The sequence below is a fragment of the Balearica regulorum genome, chromosome 16 (genome assembly GCF_011004875.1).
Source record: "Balearica regulorum gibbericeps isolate bBalReg1 chromosome 16, bBalReg1.pri, whole genome shotgun sequence".
Classification (NCBI taxonomy): domain Eukaryota; kingdom Metazoa; phylum Chordata; class Aves; order Gruiformes; family Gruidae; genus Balearica; species Balearica regulorum.
In genome coordinates this window covers 7,765,465-7,790,294 of record NC_046199.1, presented here as the reverse complement: position 1 = coordinate 7,790,294, position 24,830 = coordinate 7,765,465, and the positions used below count along the sequence as shown (strand labels likewise).

Here is a 24,830-nt window from a genome sequence, read left to right as displayed (position 1 = left end):
GGTCCTCAGGGGCTAATTCTTTCATATTCCTGCACCCCCAGACTATGGTGGCAGAAGCAAAAGATGATGGTCCTACCATGCCACATCAGCAGCTCTTGTTAGGACCGCACGTTACCAGCTCTCAGAGATGAGGCAGCAGCAAAGAAAACCCTGACCAGCACAGGAGCAGACTGCTTTGTGCTGACTGATTTAGTATCATGGCTGTCTCTCCAAAAAGAGACCACTATCGATAAATAAATAACTTTGGTCAATTCAAAATGAGGTTTGTTTTTTTTTCCTCTACTATTTTCCATGAAACAGAAACTTGAAAACAATTAAATATTTTGTTAGATTGTTTAAATCTTGAAATAAAATTCCAGAGTCAAAGATCAAAACACTTCACGTAGGAGGTATAAAACCATTTCATCGCTTTTAAACACCTCTTTCCTGTCTCCGTCTATGAGGAGTAATCATCAAATGTGGCATGAATTCACATGCAGTTTCAGTCATCCTAAAATGCATTTTAGCAAACTTACTGTGAGCCTCCAAAAAATATAATCAAGGCCAGGTTCCATAGTGATCTGACCAAGAATACTATTTCTGAGCAGCCTCTCCTCAAACTTCTCAACTCTCCACAGCTACCTTCACTCAAGAGACTGATTCTGCAAACTTCCTACACATTAAATTTATATCAAAAGTGGCTAAAGTTTCCTACAGTTTCTGCCAGAATAGGATGAAATATTATCAAAAGGACCTCTCTTAAGGCTCACTTATCCTCAAGACACTGAAGCAGGAGGGTAGTCTGCTACTTTCAACAAGGGCTGGGGTCAAGGAGGGGTTTTCACACCATTTACTCATGGTAGGTGCCAATCACCATTTCCTGAAAGGTTCACAACACAACAGATTAGTGTCAGGACTAAATATTTGACAGCAAGTACTATGATAATTTAATAAAAGTCTTACACACAAATATACTACAGCTAATGCTGAAGTACTCATTAAATTAAAAGGTTTGCAATTAATGTGCTTTAAGGTGCCACATTATTTCATTGATTAGAATAAAAGCTTTTCCCCCTTGACACTATCATTTATAACTTTGCAATACAGTCTTTTCCTACCCACCTGGCTCTGATGTTGTAGGAGAGGGGCACTGGGGTGAATGCCACTTTTGGAAGAGTAAGTTTTTTAAGCATTATTAAGCAAAAATGGCATCCTTTATAGCTTTAGTACTCAAGTCTGAAAGCATCTGATAAGAGCAGGGTTTCATGCTGTCAAAAATCTGGGTAGATTTTGAAAATGAAAAATGTTTCCAACAGCCGGATCCATTCTGCTCCTGAAATGACCGGCCGCCTCTTTACAGCCCTGTGGCCCAATATGGGGCTTCTGCAGGATAGAGAAAAACCTTCCAATGACTAAATGCTACTGTTAGTACATATCTCCACCAAGAAAATGACACTGGCTTACAGCTTGATAGAAATTCCTCACTGCAGAAACCAAAAAACTCTAGTTATTTATTCCCAAGCCATCCCTCAGGGGATTGCATCCCTCTACTCACAAACCAGCGAGTACTCCTCAACAGGCCACAAGTTAGTTACAGGTTATATCAGACAGTGAAGCACAAACTATTTTTTTTTGGTTTTTTTTTTTCCTTAAAATCTTGCTACTCTGGGATAAGATCACCCCAGAGAGTCATTAATCCAAGGAGACAGCTTGTAACATACAATAAAGAACAGAGCCTTGCCCTCAGATCCCTACTGCACTGGCCAGGAGGCATCAGGTGCTTTCAGACCTCTCATCACCGTATTACACACACACCTCTGAGCATCTTACGCACATATCCTCTGTGCCCTTTCATATTTTCATGAAAGATCCTCAACATGGTCACTAGATGGTTCATGATCCAAATCTAGGCTAAAGTCAGACTTCAGCATTAAAACTCTCTTCTGGAGCCGCCCCCAGCCACTCACCTGGGTTTTGACCAATTTCATTACCTTGTCGCTCACCACTGCAGCGCTCTGCCACAAAGCGCAAGTCCTTTCTGTAATTTTGTTTAAGCAGGTTCAGAAGTATGCGTATATTAAAAGAAATATCACATGCACTTCCGCGTAGCGGTAGGTCATGGTGCTGGACTCCCACCTGTAAATCCTGAGTAGTGGTGGAACTGGACAGCAGCGACTTTGGCTCCAGTCTTACCTGCTGGAGCAGAGGTGTCAGCGGCAAGATTGGCTGGAACAAATTAGGCAGGTTCAGGCACTAAAGAGATGGCACTACGCAGATTAATCAATTAGATACACACTGGGAGAATGTCTCCAGTCTCCTTTATTTTCATTTATAGAAAAGTATGAATATTAATCAGAGGAATATAAAGAAAATATTTCAAATATTTTCCAGTCAAAAATACAAGGCTATAGCTAGCCCTCCTGGTACAGCTGGGATGACTTCCTATTTAGAGCCCGAGGACTGCACTGTGTTTTGGGGCAACTTGGAGATGTTCCTTGAAACCTGAACTCCAAGGGCCCATTTACGGCTGGAACCTTCTATTCTCACAGATGTGAACAGGCTCATTTCTAAGTTTTGCCATTATCTCAGCAGTGCAAGATCCAACCCTCTGTAAGACTGAGGATCAATATGAAATGATGAGACCAGGGAGGATGAAAATAAAAGGAAAATATGTATAAGCACAAGCAGGAAGCATCCATGAAGAAGTGTCATTGCCAGGAAAAGAAGGCACTTCAGTTAATTTATTTTGCATTGTTGATTCTTCATTGAGACTTTAGAAAAATAATAATTAAACCTATGGCCTTTTTTGTCTGATTTCTTATTTGGTGAATTCTCGTTCCTCTCAAGAAAGGGGGAATTTGCAAGAAGTCATCAGGGTCAGACAGGCCTCTCTCAGGGATGGATGGGCAGAAAGAGATTGGCACTTCACAGCCTGATTTCTTTGGAAATTGAGGAGTACACACAGACAGAGAGGATTCAGGATGTCTAAGTACAGACAGCAACCTCTTGAAAGTAAGTGGCGTAGCCTCTGACATGGAGAAGTCATTGCTTTGTTTGTGGTTCCTACTGCTGCCGCACGTTGGTGCCAGACAAGCCGTCACAGCACTGGCTTGCTGGGACTGTCAGGAGAAGTTAGATGAACAAGAAGCTGTGAACAGAAGGACAGGAGCAAGTGTCCAGCTGGCGAATTCTCTTCCAGGTTCCCTTGCATTGAGGGTTCCCCACTGCCTGCCAGTGCAACAGCTGATTCCTGAAACACAGTCATAAGAGGGAGAAAGTTGATGATCTTTGAAAGAAAGATGATGACCTCCACTGCAGGGCAGTCACTTGTACAACAAGGGCTTAAATCACCCAGTAAATCCCATTTAGTTTGCTAACATCGATTTTTCACTCCATGGACCCAATTCTGCCTTTCTACTCCTGTAAAGAAGCAGCAACCACAGTGACCCCCCAAAGGATTATAATAGTGTGAAGTAAAGCCACAGTCAGTCAGGAACACTGGACCAGAAGAACCCAGAGCAGCACATAACATTAATTCCAAAATGATTCACAGAAACGTTCCCTTGAGGTACCCAGCATTGCGTGCAACAACTCACAAAGCACACTGACATCCCCATAACTCCTGTATTGAAACACTTGACAGGTTGCAAAGTGGGCAAAACACCTCTTTCCCCATTTTTCTTTATAACACCATGTGAAATCTCAGCAGGCAGAGCTCTATTGCCACCCATAGCCATCGAGATGTTGAATAAGTGCCTAGCACGCAATCCATAGCACACATCTGAGAGCAGGTGCAGGGACACGAGTGTCTTTGGATAACCACGTTAGTGGAACACTTCCCTAACACTTCCCTAAGCTTTTCCACCTTGCTAAGAGCTACACACCATCACAGCTGGCTGGAGGTACCAGACCCACAAGTGTTGGAACAAGGTTACTCACAGGCCTGTTAAGTAGAGGACAAAACTACCAAGCAACCAACGCTTTTTCTCCCAGTCAATCCATCAATATATTGACCAGAATTGAACAGAGAAATATCCTATTAAAACAACCAAGCAGATCCGCAGGGCACTTTTCACAAACAGTGGCTGCACAAACGCTGGCCTAACGGCCACAGAAACTGAAATTTTTCTATAGCACTGTGCCCCTTCCCAGATTTTGGCATTTAGTGGTTTAAGGGAATTCCTCAAATCAATATGTCCCAGCCCTGACCTTTGGAGAAGCACAAATACCACAACTGGATCAGCTCTTACTCTACAGAGAGCTGCTCACAGAATAGTCCAACAGACCTTTACCTTCTGCTTGGTTTATAGTTCTGTGGAAACTGGAATTACTGCTCTAGCTCCACAAAGACAACCCTGCCCTTGGTTTAATGAGATGTCATGCTCCAGAGCAGAGGTTTATGCATCACACATGGTTGGAAAAGGCTCACTGTATTTTTTTCTTTCGGCTTGGGGTCATTTCGAAATATCAGAATCTGCAAAGGGAGGATTAAGATCCCAGATAAAGCAGGCTGTGCACAGAGCAGCCCCATACCCTTGAAAATTCTGGGCTGCAGCTTTGCCTTTAAAGGCTTTACTCCTTAAACACATAAGCTAAATTTGCTTAGTCTCATCTTGCGGGTGGGGAAGGGAAATCCTGACTTTGCTATAAATCAAGTTCATCATCCTCTGTCTCCCTCTGGCCTATGAGCACGGGCATAAACTGCTGCAGTCCGGACATTTATGTGCTACAACCACCCCATTTTGCTCCAGATGATGAAGAGCAGCTGATCCTCCTAGACACAGGCTGAGTAACAATTTCACAGATGTCAAGTCTGTGCTTTATTTGTAGATCTTTCAGAAGACAATCCAAAATTAACAGATCAATTTCCCAGCTTGATGATCTACCTTGTTCACCTCATAACCTTCTAGAAGAAACAAGCCAATGCAAGCTAGATTATCCTAGCTATCCTCACCCAATGGCCACAGATCTGGCCATAAATCAAGGACTTTGGGAAACCTCCTGAGCTTGCATAACAGGGCTTAAAATGAACTAGCATCTTCTACAGAGTGGGACACAGGTGGAAGGCACAGATAACAAGCATCTCTAACTTGAAGCATTTATAAGCCAGACTCCACTTAGACACAAGAAGATAATTAGGAAATACTCATCAAAATATACCAGCATTGCTGAGTTTATTTTAAACTCTGTCAGATGTTTTCCTTCCTGGGAGTCACTCTTGGAACAGTATCTCGGGGAACTAAACACTGGCACAAGCTGCTGAACTGACAGGGCGAGAAGCAAAGCGCAGGCACGGCGTGGGTGGGACAGCAGCAGCTGTGCACACTTCCCCGCACAGCCTCGGCCAGCAGCCCCGGAGACGTGGGCCAGCACGCGATGGCACGGGTCAGCCGGGACAGCCACCGCTCCGAGGTTACCACAAACTGTCCACGTCCCTGGCAGTTACACCGGCAAAAATTCAAAATGAGGGTGAACTGAGCAAACAACCAGAGACTTGTGAGCCCATCTAGGCAAATTCAACACGCTGCATCCTAGGCTCATGCATCAGCTTTGGCCTCCCACCATCCTCTTTCTCAGGGCAGCAGTTGCTTTCCCATCTTCTTCCACTTTTCCTTACAAGCATCCCATCCATGTCCTCTGCATCTGGCCAGCAAATCCCAGCCAACACCCAATGATCAGATCATCATTCCTAAAGGACACAGTCCCATTTTCTTTGTGCTTCCATGCCATGTACAGTGCCATTCACCAGATCAGGCAGATGAAAATGCCCCCATCTTTTTGCAGCCCAGTGAGGAAATTAATTCCTAAATTTTTATTTATTTATTTATTTTGCTTAATCTGATGTTCCTGTCTGGCTCCAAGGTTTTAGTAAAATAACATTATTGTAAGCTTTTATAATCATTTACATGTTGAATGCAGGTAAAAGCTACTCCTGCCCACATCAGTTAGCTTTTTTTCTGTCTTTATCTAAAAGCTTTTGGAACCTTTGTACATAATAAACTGAGACGGGGAAGGAAAAGACTGTAACGTGACTTCCTCTTACTAAAAGCCTGAGAAAAACCCTGCCTAAAAAAGCCCATTATTAGCAGTCTTGGTAATGCAATACATTATGTGCTTGAGGTCTGATAATCCTAGGTTAGAGTTTCTAATTCAAATGAACATGCTTATTTCAACATTTATACAAGTTTTAAAATATTGCTGCCCAGCACTGATGGGCAATGATTTTCTCAGGCAGGGCTGCTAACCAGTTTCAGAGGATGCCTTTAATAAGCTAACAAGAGGGTTAAGAGTAGCAGGATAAAAGCAATGCAGAAGCTGTGCCTCCAGTGACCACAGCAGAGGCTTGGGAGCCAGAACTCCCCTGCTGCTGGCTCTGCCGCAGATGTGTTTTGCAGCTTCAAGTCATTCCCTTCTTCTTTGTTGGAGTCTACTCAATTTGTACAACCTGGGTGGTCCCCATCAATTGCCCCAAAGCTCCTTCAGCTTTCCTGGGATAGGATGCTGAAAGTGCGAAGGTGTAACAGTACTTCCATCCAACCTCAGGTGCCAGCACATACCCCAGGTCCCTAAAACACTCACCAGAAATACCCATAAAGGGTCACGTGTAGAAACAAAATCCACAAACTCCGCAACTGTGCCACTTAAAAGTCAGTGCAGCAAACTAAGTGCAGGTACTCCTACGCTTCAGTCCTGGCTCTCCCACTGATTGAATATGTGAGCTTCACCAGGTCATTTAATCTCTGCAAGAAACTCATGGTATGTAACAAACACCAGTTAATATGCGTACAGTGCTCTGGAGAGCTGCGTACAGTGCTTTATGAAACTGGGACGAGCAGATCAAGGGAGAAGAATGAAAAATTCAACACGAAAACAAAACTTAAAACTCTTACTTTTTGCTTCCACTGCCATCCCCGTAACAATGTAGGCTTCTGGAGTCTAAAGCCGGGTGCTGACACTCCACGCAGACAGTGTGGCCCTCCCTGAGATACTGCATCCAGTGAGTGTACGAGTGGTGGCTGTGCCAGCAGCCTGGCGTGATGGCCACAAGCTGGAATTCAACACAGTACCTGCAACCAAAATAACCAAGTAGGTTAGCTCAGTAACCGGATTAGAGCCCTCCATGGGACTGGAAGAGCCAGACTAAACTGGGTGACCATAGATCACTAATTAAGAAAAACAAAACCAAACAAACCCCAGGTCATAAAAACCAGAACATGTGGTGTACCTGCATTTTGACAAGGTTAAATGGAGAATAAAGCTACTCTGCTGGTTTTCAACTGACATATCAAAAAATAGCAGGTATTACTGGCATCTGTTTTTACAAATAGAGACACAGATTGGTCAAGCGTTTGACTAAAGGTAAAAAACCCCACAACAAACAGACAGGTCTTCTGATTCCAGGTCTGGTGTCCATTTGCTGAACCACACTTTCTCCATCATCTGCTCTCAGTTACTTCTAATGGGTTTTGTAGAGTAACTTGCGACAGGAGCTAAGATTTGGTGTGTACAGGATTTCCTTGTGATGATCTCCCTCCTAAGAGACAGAGTGAGATTGTCACATCTTGGTGGAAGGACTACCAGATTGACACAGCACTTCTGCCCTCCGTGCTTCTGCTTTTAACCAAACCTGAGAGGAAAGTCCAAAAGAACTGGCCTTGTTTGGAGGGGAAAACCAAAGAAGTTCAGTAATCGTCTATAAACACAGCAGAGAATTGGATTCTAGTCTAGACTGGTTGTATATCAGTCATTCTGGGGACTTCCAAACACCTTCAAGTGGCACACCGAACCATGTGAGCAGCTTGCTTCCTTGTCTTGTCTGAGGGAAAGAGAGCAAGGATAAATATGCAAGCAATAATAAAGCTGTGCTCACATTTTTGAATTTTACAGGGAGAAGGCTCAACTAATGAGGAGTTCAAGGGCGGCTCAGGGTGAACAGATGCTCTTTCCTTCAGACACTTAAGTGAAGGCGATGGATGCACCCATGCACTATGGAAATACTTATATGCAGAACAGCATGTGGGGAAAGAAATCAACAAGTGTGTGGCTGCTTCATGCTGCAGCTCTGGGAAACTCCACAGAGTCTTTACAGGAATGGCAGCTCTCAACGAGAAACAGGCAAACCACCAGGGACTGCAATAAGATCCCCTGGAGAATAACTACTTTGCAAAGCTCCATACGAAGGGTCACAGGGTGGAAGATAACCTTTCCCATCAGAACTGTGTCGCTGCTAGCGATGACCCCAGCTGGGAAAGAAGAGGCCTGGGAAGGCTGATGCCAGCTCCCCCGTGTTTGAGGCACCAGCCCGGAGGCAGAGCGGCACCCGCAGAGCTGGCCGTGTCTCAGAAGGTAAAATGCAACAGAGAGCTTTCTGCACAACCCTGCCCGTACCTGTGCTGTGCCACAGCAGCGTGCCAGCCAAGGGGGGCTGAAATGCGAGGGGGATGAGCTTCCCATGCAACAAGGTAGCAAACTCTGCCCCCTGAGAATTAACCCCATTTATGTAAAAAAAGTGCAAACTGCACCAGATTCCACAGTGGGAAGAGCTGAAGTGAATAGTCTTTGGCTTTTGACCACACAATTTGAAGCAGCAGCAATGCCACGAACAAAGAGCTGAATTTCAGTCTTGTACTGGCCTTACATCAAGGCAGACCCACGGCCTTCAGAGGCACCGCAGGGATTGCTGTCGCTGAGGGGAGAGCAGAGCCCTGCTCTAGTGCCGCCCTGCTGCTGGGAAACAGCGATTCTCACTGGCAAAAAGCTGGGCCCAAAACTGCAAGCAGAGACACACTGCAGGTGGAGTATGACTGTGCCTCTGTGCTGAGCCTCCAACTTACCCTGCTCTTTCATTGCCATCAGCTGCAGCTCTTTTTTTCCTTGCTTTTCCAAACCCTCCTGTTGTTATTAGTGCTGGGACTGTGTATATCAAAGAGAAAGAGTACATACCGTAAATGGCAATACTGCACTAAGGCTGATATGTCTGCAAAACAGTAAAGATGGGCTTTTAATGTCATATGGGTTTATCTTCAGCAGGAGACAAAAAAAATTTCTAACTTTGTATTTTCATATTATGCATGACCATCAACCATTTCACTGAAAAGAGAACCTGTATTGTTGCAGATTTTTGCCTGAGCAGAGTGAGCTTACTTATCAGGCACACCCAAAAGACAGAGCGGGGAGACAATATTCACTTAATACCAACTCTCAACAGGTTTGAAGAATTCAGTTGTAGCCAACATCCAGACTGGACAGATTCTAACTCCAAAATACCAGCAAAAATGACTAGCAATTCCTCTAAAAATCAGTAAAGGTATGTAATGAAAAGTTGATTTGAACAAACTGAAATCAGGCTTTTTTTCTCCAGAAACTAGTTGGAGGTCTCCTCTGCCTGCACTCTGCTCCTTGCCTTTGATGGGTATTGGGCCTTCATGACTTTTTACAGATGACTCATATAATAAAAAATAATAAAAAGGAAAAAAAAAATGCTCAACACCCATTTATGGAAGTTTTAAACAGGCATAAATCTACAAACTCTATCAAAATTTCCAGAGATTTACACTTGTAAAAGTAAGATCATAACAGGCCTGTAATATTTCACTTCTGAAGCACAGCAGACCACAGCAAAGGGCAGGCACTACTTTCAAATACTGTCCTGGGAAGGAGATCTCTAAGCCCCTGTGTGAAGAGCTCGGTTCTCGGTTACACCAGGCAGGCCCAGAGCAAACATGCGGGTGTCTGAAAACTCTTTTCGAATACAGAGAAGAAAGATCAGCTCTGCTGACCCAAACAAGAGTGCTCCCCCCGATTACCCAGGCACTTACATTTTCAGTGGACTTACTCAGGGACTGTTTGCACTCTGTTCCTTGCTGAGTCCAGTACTCCACACAGCCAGCCCTCTCCTCCAGAGGAGGACATGCCTCTCCTCCGTTCCTGGGCTCCTGGATGACGTGCCTCCTCCGAACACGATACGTTGTCTTGCAAGGCTCTGCACAGCCACTCCAGCTGCTCCACTGAGATACGACACAGGGGATAACTGGAGGAAGAGTAACAAACAGGAATGTGGAAGGTTACAGGAATGATGCAAAGGATGAGCCTTCTCCAGAAAAGACACTTTTTGACACAACCGTCCTTATTTCACACCTATCCCACAGTTGTGTTGGGCAGTTCCCAGGAAACTACCTGCCTAGAAGGTCCAACCATCCAAGCTAGTCTACATGGGGCCAGTCATCTCCCTCTAGCTACACTGCTGCAAGCCTCTCCTGCAAACTGGGACCTGCACCAGATGAACTGAGAAAAGATTTAAAATTAGACAAGGTCAAACTGAGTGGCAAGAGAAGAGGAGGATAAAGAGCAGGAGGAAACAGAGGGTGTTGTAGACCTTTCATGCAGATAAAGCCTAAAATATTACTGAATTCTCTTGTCAGATGGCACATGCCAAATAACGACCAGCCATGCAGTTTGCACTGTCGTGTGGCAGGCTGGAGGTGAGTTCAAGAAGCAAAATACAATGCAATGGCTTCCACTTTGTATGTGTTGGAACCAATCCCAAAATATTTTGAGGATGTGACTCATGACTTTAAATTCAGGGAACCGGCACTAAGTAATGCTTCAAAAATCTTCACATCATTGAGCATCCCTACTTGCTCTCACACAGTATCCACCATGCTAAACTCCTAAGCTTCAACCTCCAAGCAGCTGAAGAAATGTCTTCCTGTAGCATTCAACACCCCATCCACTCAGTCTGAAACACACTGGAACCATTCCCTGTGTCGTATATTCCCTTTTGTGATCTCTTCCCCATGAGCATGTCCATAGTTGAGTTTCATATGATCAAACCTATGGAGGGAACTATCAGGAATAACAGAGAATCACTCAAGAGCACAAGAGCATTTACCTGCTGGTCTCTCTAAAAGGTAACGTCAGACAAAAGCCCATGATATACTCGATCAATTGTACTTAACCAACACAACCTAAGCACCAAGAACAATACCTCTGGAGAAAAACACTTGCAGGTCAGCCCAAAGTCATACTTTTTTTTTTTCCACATATTCTCAGTTGGTCACAGTCCTTCTCCTTGCATTTCTGTATCTTGTGACTGAATTGGGCCAGTGTATGACACTGCACCACACCAGAACTTCTAAGGACATCAGTCTTCAGCCACACCAGTGAGTAGGTGTCTGATCAGCATTCCTACCTTGCTGGTTCAGCCACTGGGTGCCTCACACACACAGCAACCAGGTAAAGTCAGCAGCCACCACGTTACGTACACTAAGGGCTGTGCTTGCAGCAACGCACCACAAAACAAGACTGTGCATTGGATTGCAGGCTACCCAACATTATAATCCTTCTGTGCATCTCATTTATTCAGAATCTTCTGTTCTTTTCAGTTTTGTTTAGCATCAGATATTAATCCTTTTGCCTTAATATTTTGCTTTACAAGTCAGTTTGATAAAATAGCTCTTTAGCAGTGAGAATAAAGAAAACTACTGAAAAAAGGCCAGGCGACAAAGGCAAAACAAATCAAAGTAGAACTGGGGCCCTTACATCCAGCACAAATGAATCACAAGAAATAATGCACAAATATCTCATCCTGCACAAAACCAGCTTTCTCGCCAGCCGTCTGTAAGCAGGATGGTGTTATTCCTCCAGTGAGCCACAGGATGGCACCGGGCTGGCAGCAAGGGCTGCAGCTGTGACACCGGTACGGCTGCAAGGGTCCCAGCACAGAGAGGGAGCAGCGACTGCTCTTCGCTATTCCCTCACGAAGGGCTCACAAACACATTTTTCTTATTATTCTCCTGTACTATGAAGAATAGATGCGAGGGGTTCCCCTCCATCCCAGTCATCCCAGACGACTGCTGAGAGCAGCACGGTCCAGACGCAGCGGTACTGAAGAAGCGCCCAACAGCCCAACCGTGCTCAGACATCAAAAGCACTGGGGCATCCAGCACCAACCACCACAGCCCTCCCCAGACAGCCCCAACAGCAGGACAGCCAAGCTGCACCCCTGCAGACCTGGGGTGCCCTGCCTCAGGGCAGGGGTGAGGCAGGTTTATGGGTTCCAGTGAGTGGCACTTTTATGCTCACTGCTCTCTGCTGTTCTTGGGAGTTGTTGGTCTCCAGACCTGCCAGCCTGTCCTCACTCACAGACATAGCTTGTTTAAATCACACCAGAATGAACTAGTTTCCCACCCATTTTCCAGCTCTCTCTTGAAAGGAAAAAGGCAATTAAATCCCAGGAATGTCTGCCCATCTGCCTATAGCAAAACTCTGCTGAGGCACAGCTATGCAGATTAAAAAAAAAATAAATAAGGCACTATGTGAGCAGAGAAGACTCCTTGAGGATGCTTTTTGTGGGAAGGGAATATGAGGTTGCACTACTCACTAAAATATCTTATCTCCTTAACTCAGATCTGCACTTTAGCAGATGACTTTTATGGAGGGAGCGCTGCCCACAGACCCCGGCACTCAGACGCACGGGCACCGTGCTCCAGGCTCTCATAGGATCAAATGCCGGAGCTGCAGCCACACGCTGCAGCTGTCGATGCCTTTTGCAGGGATGTGCAGATTAACACGAGCAGCAGATTTGATCCCATCCAACCCACAAGAGGCAAAGGGATCCAGGGATTCTGACTCAGTCAGGAAACGTCCTATTTCACATTTCTGGTCTTGTACAAACACGCAGCATCCTGAAGCGCCCTGCCAGCTACCTGCCCCAGGGGAACCCGGGGGACTTCAGCATCTCTGAGACCCGCAACCTGGGTGGGAAGCAAAGTGCCCGCAGCATCCCTCCTCCAGCCACCTGCATCCCCGCCTGCCCCCTCTCGCTTTTCCCACAAGCAAAGCGGAGCCCGGCGACGCTTTTAAACGCAGCCGGAGCCCCGAGGGCAGGCAGGTGCCGGTCAGCTCGGGATGCAGCGAGGACAGCCGGACCCGGGACAGCCCCAGCCCCGCCGGCCACTCACCTGGGCAGGCCTCAGCGTAGTCGTGGCAGCAGTCGAGGGTGCGGGCACACGCCTGGTCGCAGTAGCAGGGCCCGTGGGAGCCGTCGGGCCGCCAGCCGGTGCTCAGGCAGGCCGGGTCGCGGCCCGGGCAGCACAGCCCGCGGGAGGCGCAGCCGGCGGCAACACGGCGGGGCAGGACCGGCAGCACCAGCAGCGCCAGCACGGCGGCCCAGCGGGGACACCCCGCCATGGCGGCACGGCGCCTCCGCAGCCCTTCACTCCCCGCAGCCCGGCACGGTTGTCGGCTTAAAGGCGGCGGGAGCGAGCGCCGAGGGGGAAGGAGCCGGCCCGCCTCCCCCCACGCCCTGGCCCCGCTGCTGAACGGGGGAAGGCGGCGGGGCGGGACGGGACGGGACGGGAGGAGCCCCGGTACCGCCTGCCCGGACGGTGGGGCTGGGGCGCTGCGGCGGGGCGAGTCCCGGGACCCCTCGGTGTCCGCAGCGTCCCCGTCCCGGGCAGACCCCCCCTCCTCACCGCTTTACACAGGCAGGTGGGTCGGAGCAGCGTGGGCTGCTCACCCTGGGCGCTGTACGGCGCGGACAGCTACACCCAGTGCCCTAACAACAGGTATTCTGTACACAAATACCCTTTATTTTCCTGATGCTACCATAACGTTTCTTTGCTTTAACCTTCGTGGCATCTTATGATGCCCATGCATCCAATAGTTCCATTTCTGCAGACTTTCAAAATGAAAGGGTATAATTTCTGCACTGACTAGCTGCTAGCACTTACCAGCCAAATTATCATAAAGACTATCATCAAACCAAATGATAAAAGAGACTTTTTTTTTTTTTTTTGCCAGATTTGACTCCAGCATACCTCAGAAGCCATTAAAAACCTGAAAGAACTTCATTCCCAGTACAGCAGCTTGTAAGAAACACGATCCAGGTGGCTATACTGCCTCTTTACTCTGAATTTTCTGCTTACTTTCAAATGCAACAAGCTTAAAGTGATGAGACCTACTCCTGTGAGTTATTTAGCTATTCAGGAGGAAGCTAACAGCTTTACTGTAACTTTTTATCAAACAGACTTGCTCTAAAATATTGATCGCAACAGATGTTAATGCCTTGCTGAATACTGAACTGGGATTTATAAAACCCGCCCACTGATTTTTTGCAGCTGATTATGCTATTGTACTAGCAGTGGGTACGGGCAGGGTGTTCCCACTTCAGGGAGACTGCAGATTAGATGCTTCTAGAAAAACAGAAAATAGTATTAGAAGACATCATGTGCAATGCTGGAGGCACAGGAGCAAAGGAGATCTGGCACCGCACTACCTCAGGCATATCATGGTGAAATGTTACAAAAAGATAAGGAATAAAAGGAACTTTAGCTTCTTTGCATATCAATAGATGTCTGTAGCAAAGGACAGAGATCTCGTTTTCTTAGCAGTGGTCAGATGTTGTCACCTTGGAAATTGCACATGTAACATCTGCAGTGGGCAAGAGGCAAAAAGGCCAGGAGAGGAAAGAGAAGAGCACTAGAAATAAGAGGCCATGGGGTCTAGGAAGCAGGAATTTAATGCTACCAGGAGTTAATTCCTGCCTCTGCCAATGAGTCACTCACTATGTGACCATGGGTAAGTCATTTGATCAATGTATGCATCATTTTTGATCTAGAACAGGAAGGACATTCAAAAGGAGGTTGCATTACTCACTAATTAGTCAACACAAACCAGAGGCTTGTGTGGCTCTTGCACAATTAACTGAGGGGCAGTTACAGAGAACATTTCCCAGGTGTTTCTGTTGCCAGAACTGATGCGGCCATGCTCCAAGTCCCTCTGCCAACAATTGCTGGGGTAGGAGGAACACATTCATGTTATTCTGAGACACAGAAAACTGACTGAATGAAAATTAGCTTTAGAAAGCAATGCATCTGCATAAAGACTGCAATTTTGACTGACCCTGTGCTGTTAGGAAAATTGGATGTGAGTCCAGACATCTCAATAGGGTTTATTTTCAATCCACCCCCACCTAGAGCTCTTGGGAGCAAACTGCGTTGCTCATCTCCCATTCCTGGTCTGAAAGGAGTAGTTCTCCCTTGTTCTGGTTTGATATAGCCCTGGGGATTTTTTAGGGTTTGTTGGTTGGTTGGTTTTTCTTTTTTTTTCCCTGACAAGGTCTAAAGGTGGTAATGTTAAAGCAGCCAAGGAAAACATGGCCGAAGCCATGCTGGACCACATCAGCCCACCAACAGATTTCTTGCAAGACAATTGCTAAGTCTAAAAGCAGGACTGTTGGCCCTATGAGAAATGTTGGAGCCAAGAAAGTGTGCTTTACAGAAAGGAAACATGGCTAGTCCATGTTACAAAGAGAGGTTCAGCAGCAGAACAGCTTACAGAGCTGTCCTTGACAGTGGAGATTGTATCTTCCCACCTACGGGGAACACGCCAAGAGGCAGCTAGAAATGCAGCTTTATCATCTTGTTCAAACCCAGCTGCTTTCCTGGCTGGCTACGCAGGGTTCCTGCCCTCTCGTTCATTTTCCTTCGCTTAATTAAGCTGCACTGTGCTGGAGCTGCCATTGACCCAGTTCCCAGAGGCCCTCCTGCTCCCTTCATTAACTCTGAGGGGCAGGAGGATGTTGCAGATGGAAAGTCCCCTCCAAGGGACAAAGGGAAGCTTACCCTCACTTTCACTCTGGATAGTTAATCAGTGTCCCTGTCTGCACCACAGGCTGATCCACCCATCCATGGAATGGGGAATGCTGTCCAATACCAGCCCCTTCTTAAACTTTATTTTGCCATGACTTTCCCCCCACCCCCCCGAAGATCATTATGTAGCCTAGATAGGATTTACCAGATTTAAAAATGGGATTTACCCTATTCCCAAGTATTTGCCTCTATGCCCCTTTCACCTGATAATTTATACATACATTGCAAATGTGTTAGGATAGCAGTATTTTCTTTGTTCTGTGTTTGTACAGTCCCTTGTATGTTATGTCCCTCGTGCAGGACTTGGATTCCTGTGCATTCCAGCAATAAGGAACCTAGCAGAGCTATCAGTATGCAGGACAAAAGAAAAAAGTTCTGGTGTACAGTATCTAATTTTACTTTCCATTGTCACAGCCAAGTCTGTAAAAGCACAGAAGGAAAGTAGCCAAGAGATCTGATTTCTTGGAGCTGATTTCTACAGGTATGTGAAGGTCACAGGAGAGCTGTCTGTCAGCTCATTCAAACCCTTCTCCAAGGCTACCACAAGGGATGCTCTGTTCATTATGTCTCACCAAGAAGCACTACCACGTTCACACGAGCTTTCCAGAACACGACACAAATCAACAGCAATGGCAACAGTGCTTGTCCAAAAGAAGGCAAAGGTCCACCTACACTTTTGCTGCTGTGAACAGGTAGTAACTTGAAAATCAATTTCTGCAGCAGAGTCTGTTCTGTGGTCTGCTGCCTTTCCTATCTCACACCCAGAGCACACAAGGGCACACTTTTCCAGGCTTTGCTAGCAGGAATTCTAGCACATACGGTCCTAAACAGACATCCTGCTGGGAATAGAGGAGCACAGGAGTAATTCCAGTTGCAGAGAAACCCTCAGAAACATTAATGTTTTCAAAGAAAAGCTGGGGCAAATGAACAAGCTTCCTACAACTAACTAATCAGGTAGAGGCAGTAAAATTCCAAAACCAGGAAACCCCACAAACCTTTTGGGACAGTTGATGAGGGACTTTGCTCTAACCACTGACAGCACTTGTACAAATTAAAACTGCATGCCAACTCTTGTCACCCCTCCACCCTCTAGAAGCTGAGCTCCTAAATAGTAATTATGTAAAAACCTTCCATCCTTTTCTTCCTATCCCATTATCCTGCTTCTGGGGATATTCCCCTTCATGAAATGATGCTTCAGAAACCTCTGAAACAGGCTGTTTCATTTTCAGCAGTATTTATATTCAGACACAAGCCCTATGTTTCCTCTTGCTCCTCAGGCTGCTGCTCTGGCTGAGCAGCAGCGGTTGTTCTTACACCCTGCCTGCCTGAACTGGAGACAAAGTGCAGCAGAAGAGAGGACCACCAACGTGAATCCGAGGAGAGATTGAACTGCTCCACGCTATTCTTAACTAACTCTCCCTTTCAAACTGCCCGTTGTGCTTGTGCCTGACTGATCAGGCAGAATAGGGGCAAGCTGGCCTCATGCCAAGGCCAAAGCAACTGCCGTGGTTTTGTGTTCACGGCATTTATCTGATTCTGTAGTTTGCTGAATGTTTTCCCATCCCAGATCTTTCCCTCTGTGTAGCAGATAGGAAAAAAAAAAGCCTCCAGCTTGGGGAAAAGCAGGGAACATGTGCAAGAAACACCTGGCTGTCTCTGAGGATTTACTCTGCCTGGCTATTCCACTGAAGCCGTTCACCTGAGGTTTTACTGTTTCTTTCACTCAAGTGTTTAACTCCCTTCCCAACATCCTGGCAGTAGGGAATCTTTGAAGCGTCTCAACCCTTCATTCTGCCCTCGGCCCTGAGGATGCTGTCCTAGTTCTGCCAGCCCCAGCTCTGAGAGCTCAGTGCACACAGCTCTTTCCTAAGACAGGTCAAAGATGTCCTTCGCACGAGCTTGTGCACAGTGTCCTCTTACTCCTTCTCAGAGCTGATCTAACCGTACCAGAGCAGAGAGCAGAAACTGGGATTTGAGCTCAGACTGCTGCTCCTAAAAAGCCAAGCATTTATTCATCCTCTAGAAAAGCTGCATTGGGTCAAACCAAAGACCTCTCTCTCCCCCCCAGTATTTGTCTTCAATAGTGGCCACTATGAGATGCCCAGAAGGAATATAAGATAGGTTGGATGTATAGTAGCATTTCCCCAGAGTGCCCTCACGCTTTTGGTAATTTCACCTCCAGGATTTCTTAATAGGTGGTGCCTGTGCCTCAGTCTGTGTCTTACACAAATTCTCTCCCATCTCATTTTGAGCCCAGGTAAACTTTCAGCACCCACAGTCTCTTGTGGCAGAATGCCATGCTACACAGGCCACGAAGTTGTTTTGAACCTACCATCAGCTAATTTAATTTGAATTCCTCGTTCTTGTATTGGAAGAGACAGGGAACGATCAATTCTCATTTACTTTCTCAAGGCCACTTGGGATTTTATAGATCTCCATTGAATTCTCCCTTAATCTTCTCTCCTGCAGGCTGAAGAACCACCCTGCCGGGAGGGGCTGGCGGTTTGAGTTGGGGAGAGGTGCCACCATCCCAGCCTCTGCCGCAGCTGCATTTCTAACATCCAGTTCCTCACCCGCTCACCTCACAGGTCCTGCCTCTCTCAAGCCCTTCTTAAGTTAGACAACCCTGGACAACAAAAGAAATCGCTGCTGTGGATGTGGTCTTGCTTTCCCACGCATTGTATGAATTCATGCACTTAAGGCCAAGATGAAAACAAGTTCACACGGGCAGATAACAAGGTCTTAGTGCTGACAAAAAGAGTCTCGTGTGAAAATATCCTAATGCAAGAATTAAGGTTTTTTTCTTTCTTTTGACAAACTCAAAATAATAGTAAGGACTAGAGGAGCTGGCTGATTTACTTTCACATCTGCTCCTGCTTTCTTAAAAAGCCTGTCTGCCTGCTTACCCCGGGCACCCTGTGCAGAAAGCCATCATTAAAAAAGTGTTGGGGGGTCAGAAAAGGGAGGAGGACTAACCATTGAGTCTTAAAAAAGGCTTATTTGAGAAAAGATTCAGGTGGAATTTTCTTTTATGAAGACCAGTAAGCAAAGAATACATCTGCAGGGATCCTAATGCTGCTTTACTTGGTGGAGTTTCAAACCCTGCACTGCGATTCTCTCCTTCCCAATGTCCTTTAGATCTTAGAAGTGAAAAGAGCTTTAAATGGCATTCCCCTTCTGTACACATCTGCTAGTTTTTAGCACACAGATACATGGGAGAAGAGTTGATAACAAGCAAGATTCAGATATTTTCCTGAAGAAAATCTGAAGAAAAATCAGATTATGAGTCCATGTATTTGAGATTCTTCTGTCTTTTACCAAAGGAGAGAAGAACATGGAAACAAATAGTCCTAAACTCCACCTGCAAACAAAGCCCACCCAGGAACAGTCCTATACTCTGACAGAGGGATGGGATCTCATTAGGACTGAAGGGAGTTTTGGCCAGCACACCTGAACTGGCCTATTGACCCAGGGACCAAAAAGCATCTCATCCAGAAGAAAAAAAAAAATCCCTTCTTATTAGACCTGGACTTTTCTGCATGTGCTCAGGAGCCCAGCAACTGCTGCACACCTCTGCAGATGCACCTTTGCTGCCCTTGTAAAACTCACCCTCAGCAGGCTGCAAAGAGGAGAACCACCTCGGCTTCCCAGACGGAGTGCTCAGAGGGCACTAGCAGAGGGCAGCAGTCTTCTCCAGAGCCCTACTGTATGACCAGCTAGCTCCAAAGCACCTGCTGGTTTTCAGCTCACCGCTTTTGTCCCCAAGACGCAGACTCTCTTGAGGTATTGCTGAGATAAAGGCTTCATCTCAACATCACAAAACTAGCATCTCCAGCAGACTCCAGGACATGGGAAGTGTGATCTGCTTATTCTGCCCTCGCCTCTCTCATATATAATGCTGCATTACAAGACCATGGGGGAAAGTCAGGCTAGAAGGGAAGTAAGGAAGTCCCACTCCTCTCATTCAGATGTGGCCATAGGCACAGCAAACATGGGTGTTAGTCTTGTCTCTTCTGCCAAAAGTCACTACACAACTCCATCACATACTGCCTTTCCATAGAGAGTGGGGCTGTGACTCACCTCAGGGCATAAAGGAAACAAATTCATGGTCATTAAAAAGCTATTATCTTTAATGAAAGCTGGAGAAGGTTCAAAGTGGCCAGAAGTCTTATTTAGAAAATAGGAAAGATAAATACTTTAATAAAAAGCTTTTAGTGGTTTTCTCTCTGGGTCTTTTGCTTTCCCAAAGAAAAGGAAACCAGCCAAATTTTCTAACCTGGTACTTTCAGTTTTCTTTTTCTTTTCCAAAGAGAAATAAAGGAACAATTTGAGCGAGTCTGACCCTGTGAACAAGGTAAGCCATATTCCTTCCCCTAAGCAGAATAAAAGCCTTGAACAGGTTTGCTTTCAAGTTGAACCTGGAATTTTCCCCTAGTCTGTGAAGGCCCAGGGTGACACCTGACTACAAAGCATTTACAGGCATCTTTTAAATTCAGAATAACCCCATGACAAAGCATATTCTTTAGCAGAAGGAACACAATACCTGAAATCCTCTATCAATTCTGCAAGCTACATGACCCTCTCCCACATTAAATCAAAAGCAGTGCCTCCCTTTTCAGATTCCTCCCAAACTATCTCCATTTTCATGCTTTCACTGGCTGCCTCCTCCTTCAGCCCTTGCCCCTTTGTGTCCTCCTCCAGCAACGCCTCTCCTGCAGCCCACGCCGTGCTGTGAGATGGTTCCAGGAGCAGCAGGCAGCAGCAGCCTTCCCTCCCTTCACTGCCTCCTGCTTCTACAGCCCGTGGGATTTTACTGAGAAATCAACACTGTCGCTCTGATGGGGAAAAAAGTCAGTCATCACCTACACCAGCAGGTCCCCAGGAGTTATGCGGTTGCACACCCACAGCAGCTGTGCCACACTCCCACCTCCCCCAGCAGATCCGCAGGGACAGTGAACTAATGGCAGGGGAAGTGGCAAAGCCCTGCACATGTATGGCCACCATGGAACACTCATAGGATCTGCAGTCCTCTCACTCCCTCAAGCTGGTCAGCAAGGGGCAGGGCAGAAAAGACCCAGAGCTGCTATTGTTCGGTAGCTGGACCAGGATTTTATGCTAACACATCACAGAGAAACATGTTAAGAGCTTTTTTTGGTTTCTTTTTCCAAAACTGTATTTCCATGGACCTATGCGACCCTGCCAAGTCACTTTAAAAATGAATAGAAATGGTGTACATTTCTGTTCCATCTGCAGCATAGCATTGCTATCAACACTGACTCACCACCTTAAAGAAAACAGCCAGGAGTAGACATCTGGATGACAGAAGAGGTCAATAGACTTTAAATAATGATATTCTAAAGGGACTTTTAATAACATTCCTAATGAGTCCAAGAAATTGGCATTATAAACCCAAATCACCTTAATATTATCACTGAATATTCCTTTTGTATCTCTGGTGATAATGAATATAATGCTTAACAGTATTCAACATTGCCAAAGGAAAGGGAGACACAAAAGCAGCTCACAAGCACCACAAATCTAAGTCATGAGGAAACTTCCATGTCTGAAATTCAGGTTCTAAAAATTATAATGATGTTGATAATCGTGTCTTGAACCCACAGTGATACTCACTGCTTTGGAAAGGGAGATGGATGAAAAACGATCCACAAAGGCTTTTCAGATGCCCGGCCCCATCCATGCAGCCAGCTTGTAGCCGCTGGACGTTGCTCACATGCCATCCCCTCGCTGAAGGGGCTGGGCATGGTGGTTTTAATGGCCATGGCCAAGACACTCAGAAATCAATATTTATGGCAAAAAGTCTGACAGTTTCTGCCAGCCCTGATGAACTGAATTGGTGACTTCAGCTCAGTTCATAACAACTGCACGGTTCCTTCCACTTCCATGCAGCCTTGTGACAGAGAGCCTGATGAAGCCTTAGTCTCTTTGGATGTCAGTGCAACATCTTCTACTGACACCCACGGCCCATTCACTCCTATTCCAGTCAATTAATCTGGAATATATTTTTGGAGATTAATTATGTCCTTTTGCTTCCCTTTCTGTATCTCAGATCTCCATCAATATAGAAGGAACACTTTCAATAAGCAGGTCAATCATAGACACTTAGACACATAATTGGCTTCAATTACTTCCTGGTCAACCTCAAATTCACCCTTACATGTACCCTTTCCTGGTAGGTCTTTCGCACTGTTCATGCAGAGATACATAGATAATCAAGTACCTAATTCACTTGAGCTATTACCAGTTTCCATGTTATATTTCTGTTAAATAACTTGTTTGTCCATGCAACAGCAAACAGACTGACAATGCATGTTATACGTACAATAGATGACACCTTTCAGCAGGCAATATTTGGCCTATGTGGTCAGTCTGTTGGACAGAAGTTGTCTGAAAGTCAGTTTTGCTTCTTGCTTTATAGATCAGATATAGGACTCGCCTTCAGACTACTCATTCCCTTTTCCAACGGACTCATTGCCCTGAACACCAAAAACTGAAAATAACTGAAAGCATGAGGTGTTAGAGTTCAGACTAAGAGCTACAGCTTATTTGTACCCTCAGTGAACTAGGACCAGACAGAAGAGGCCACCACAGGAACCCCCCCAGGGATTATATTTGCCCAGTAAAAGACGTTATCAACATTCAGTATGAAACCAACCCCCCTACCCACAACCACTGCCTTGACTAAGGTACAAAAAGCTCAGCTATGGGAAAAATTGCATAACTGCTGTTCATTTAACCACCACCTTGAAGGCAAAAAAAAAGCAAAAGTAGTTCACCCCATGAGATCTTTCCACCTCCACATGCTCCGTGCTCTGATAATAACAGATCTCTAAGACAATGTGAAGATAATAAGGCTATTCCTAAGGGGCCAGAATCACTATTGTAATAAAGAAAATTTTTCTTAGCCCTCTTCTAATCCAGAGGTTTACACAGCTGCTGAGCTTCCTAAAGAGATCCTCTCTTACAAAGTTTCCACTTAGGCTCTTACTCACATTACACCAGCATAAATCTGGATCACAGTAGCATAAAAACACAGGAGCTGACCCAAGTAACATTTCTTACCAGGATTACACAGTCCAGTTGTACACAGTCCTTTGCAACATGGTCCAAAGGGGCCAAAACCAATTTTTGCTTTTACAAGAAAAGTTAAGACTGCCAACTGATTTGCTTTAGACAACTCCCAACTAACTTTGACAGCAACTTGGATGAGTTATAGCTGCAGAAGCCAAGAGCCAGAGCACTGTGCACACTCATACAGACCTCACAGGACAGGGAGACTGTTTCGACTGTTCCAGGTCCTGAGGTTTGTGCTCCCACTATGAGGGAAGTGAAGATGAATAAACCCTGCGAGATCGTCCTAATGCTTCCATCGCTACAATTCTCTCTACAGGGCTACTTGCCCTACCATCTCTCAGGAATTCTATATAGGTTTAAGGATCAGGCAAACCTACAGGAAACAAACTAACCAACAAGCTTCTCACCCATGGCTGAACCCAGGGATGCATTCCTGAAGGCCTGAGAGCTCCTGTCTTCTGTTAGCCTTGCAGATGTCCCATGCAGCTTTATATCTCCCTCCTCCCAGCTCGAGCCACATCTGAGGGAACAATAATGCCATGATGGATAGACAGACTCCCACCATCAGACAGAGGGAATATCTGACAACACAGGTATGGGTGAGCTTTCCTTTTCAGCGTGAAGGAAAATCATTAGGGTCATCCATGGATAGGTGTCTTTGTCAGATTCCCTGTCACAATTCAGACAGGGAGAAGGCAGCTCCTCTGACCTGTCCATTTTGTTTAAAGTAAAACAAACAAACAAAAAAACCCACAAAAAAACCCCCACACCAAAAAAAACCAACCCCAAAAAAACAGGGGGGGAGAACCCACCAGTGCCACTTCCAGCAGCCTGCAACACAGAGTAAGAGAGATGCCACTTGGAAGTAAAAGGCTGCATCACATCTCTCAGGCCACAGGCTGTGACATCCTTTGTGCCTGTGGCATCCAGTCCACACAGCACAGCAAACCCTGCACCCAGCAGCTGTGCCGCAAGTCTGGCAGTCACACGCAGCCCTGATTCTGCTTTCTGTCACTGAGGAAATCCATCTGTGCTTCCCCCCCGCTCTGCTCTATTCCTGTAAGTACTTTTCTCCAGGGCAGGGAGGAAAAAAAAAAGCCAGGAAAACAGTGGCAAAGGGTGGATTTGTATCTGCTTTATAAACTAAAAAGATGACTCAGAAGTTGACCCCTCCTCACCAAGCCTTCCATTTGCCAAAGGGCTATGTAACAGCAGATCTACGTGGTCAGCTCTGTGGGGGGAAAAAAAAAGCCAGGTTTGCATGCAAATTCATTCACAGGGTCACTGTAACTGATTCTGAGATGTGAGACCTCATCAGGATCCCTCTTACCCCCACTAATGTTGTTACTCATCTTTATAGCCAGCAACCTCACACACAAGAACTTCAACACCGCCTTGGTACCCAGCATATCATCCAGGATCAGAGGAAAGACTGACAGGGCGTTTGTGTCATAGTTCAGAGGAGTGACAGAGAGGGTTTACAGAAGGAAATCATGAACAGTAGCACAACATATGTCACCCTCGTGGGGTGTTGTGAAGCATGTGCCTGATGTGCAGGTTTAGGTAAAGTAAGAACCAACAAGAGATGCACATTGCTGTTAGCACCTTTGGCAAACGCCTTTATCTCCAGGCAGTTTTCCTACCCCTACTAATGCATTTCCACAGCAACATAAATTGCTAACAAAGCTTCTCAGACGCTTCCTGTCCTCTTCTGTGGATTTCCAAGAAAATTGCACCTACAAATATCCTGCTGTAAAAAAGTGACAGTGAATACTCAGAAAAAAAGTCTGCTTTGAACTGCTGGTGTCAAGGACCTGATCCACATGCACTGAAAAATGGATTCACTCTCAAGATAGCCCTTCCCCTGTGAGTGCTGTATCTCAGGTAAAAAAAGTAAGCTTTCATCTCTTCACAGTAGACAAAATTCTTGCAAACATGAATGGAGACTAAGCCAGTGTAATGCGTAACAACTACAGCAACACTCTGGTGAGCCTGCAGATGGTTTGCAACCATTTGCAACCATTCTTTCTTCATCAGCAGGCCATTAAATTCTGCAGCTGGATTTGGGAAAATTGGTGGGGGTAAGAATGTCTACAATTGCTGCAG

At 45.9% G+C, this 24,830-nt stretch overlaps 1 protein-coding gene and 1 non-coding gene across 2 annotated transcripts; both read right to left on the bottom strand.

Annotated features, from left to right (window-relative positions):
- Nucleotides 1-2,280: 2,280 nt before the first annotated feature.
- On the bottom strand, nucleotides 2,281-13,311 carry LOC104643623 (somatomedin-B and thrombospondin type-1 domain-containing protein-like). The gene is made up of 5 exons (XM_075768271.1): nucleotides 12,942-13,311; nucleotides 9,815-10,009; nucleotides 8,814-8,892; nucleotides 6,870-7,046; nucleotides 2,281-3,229 (listed from the first exon to the last, which is right to left on the bottom strand). The coding sequence occupies exons 1-5, from the start codon at nucleotides 13,168-13,170 to the stop codon at nucleotides 3,112-3,114; spliced, it is 798 nt and encodes a 265-aa protein (XP_075624386.1). The 5' UTR covers nucleotides 13,171-13,311; the 3' UTR covers nucleotides 2,281-3,111.
- A 7,110-nt stretch (nucleotides 13,312-20,421) lies between these two features.
- LOC142604194 (small nucleolar SNORD12/SNORD106) lies at nucleotides 20,422-20,504 on the bottom strand. Its single transcript, XR_012838076.1, has one exon. It is a non-coding gene; the product is annotated as a small nucleolar SNORD12/SNORD106 (small nucleolar RNA).
- Between the last annotated feature and the right edge of the window lie 4,326 nt (nucleotides 20,505-24,830).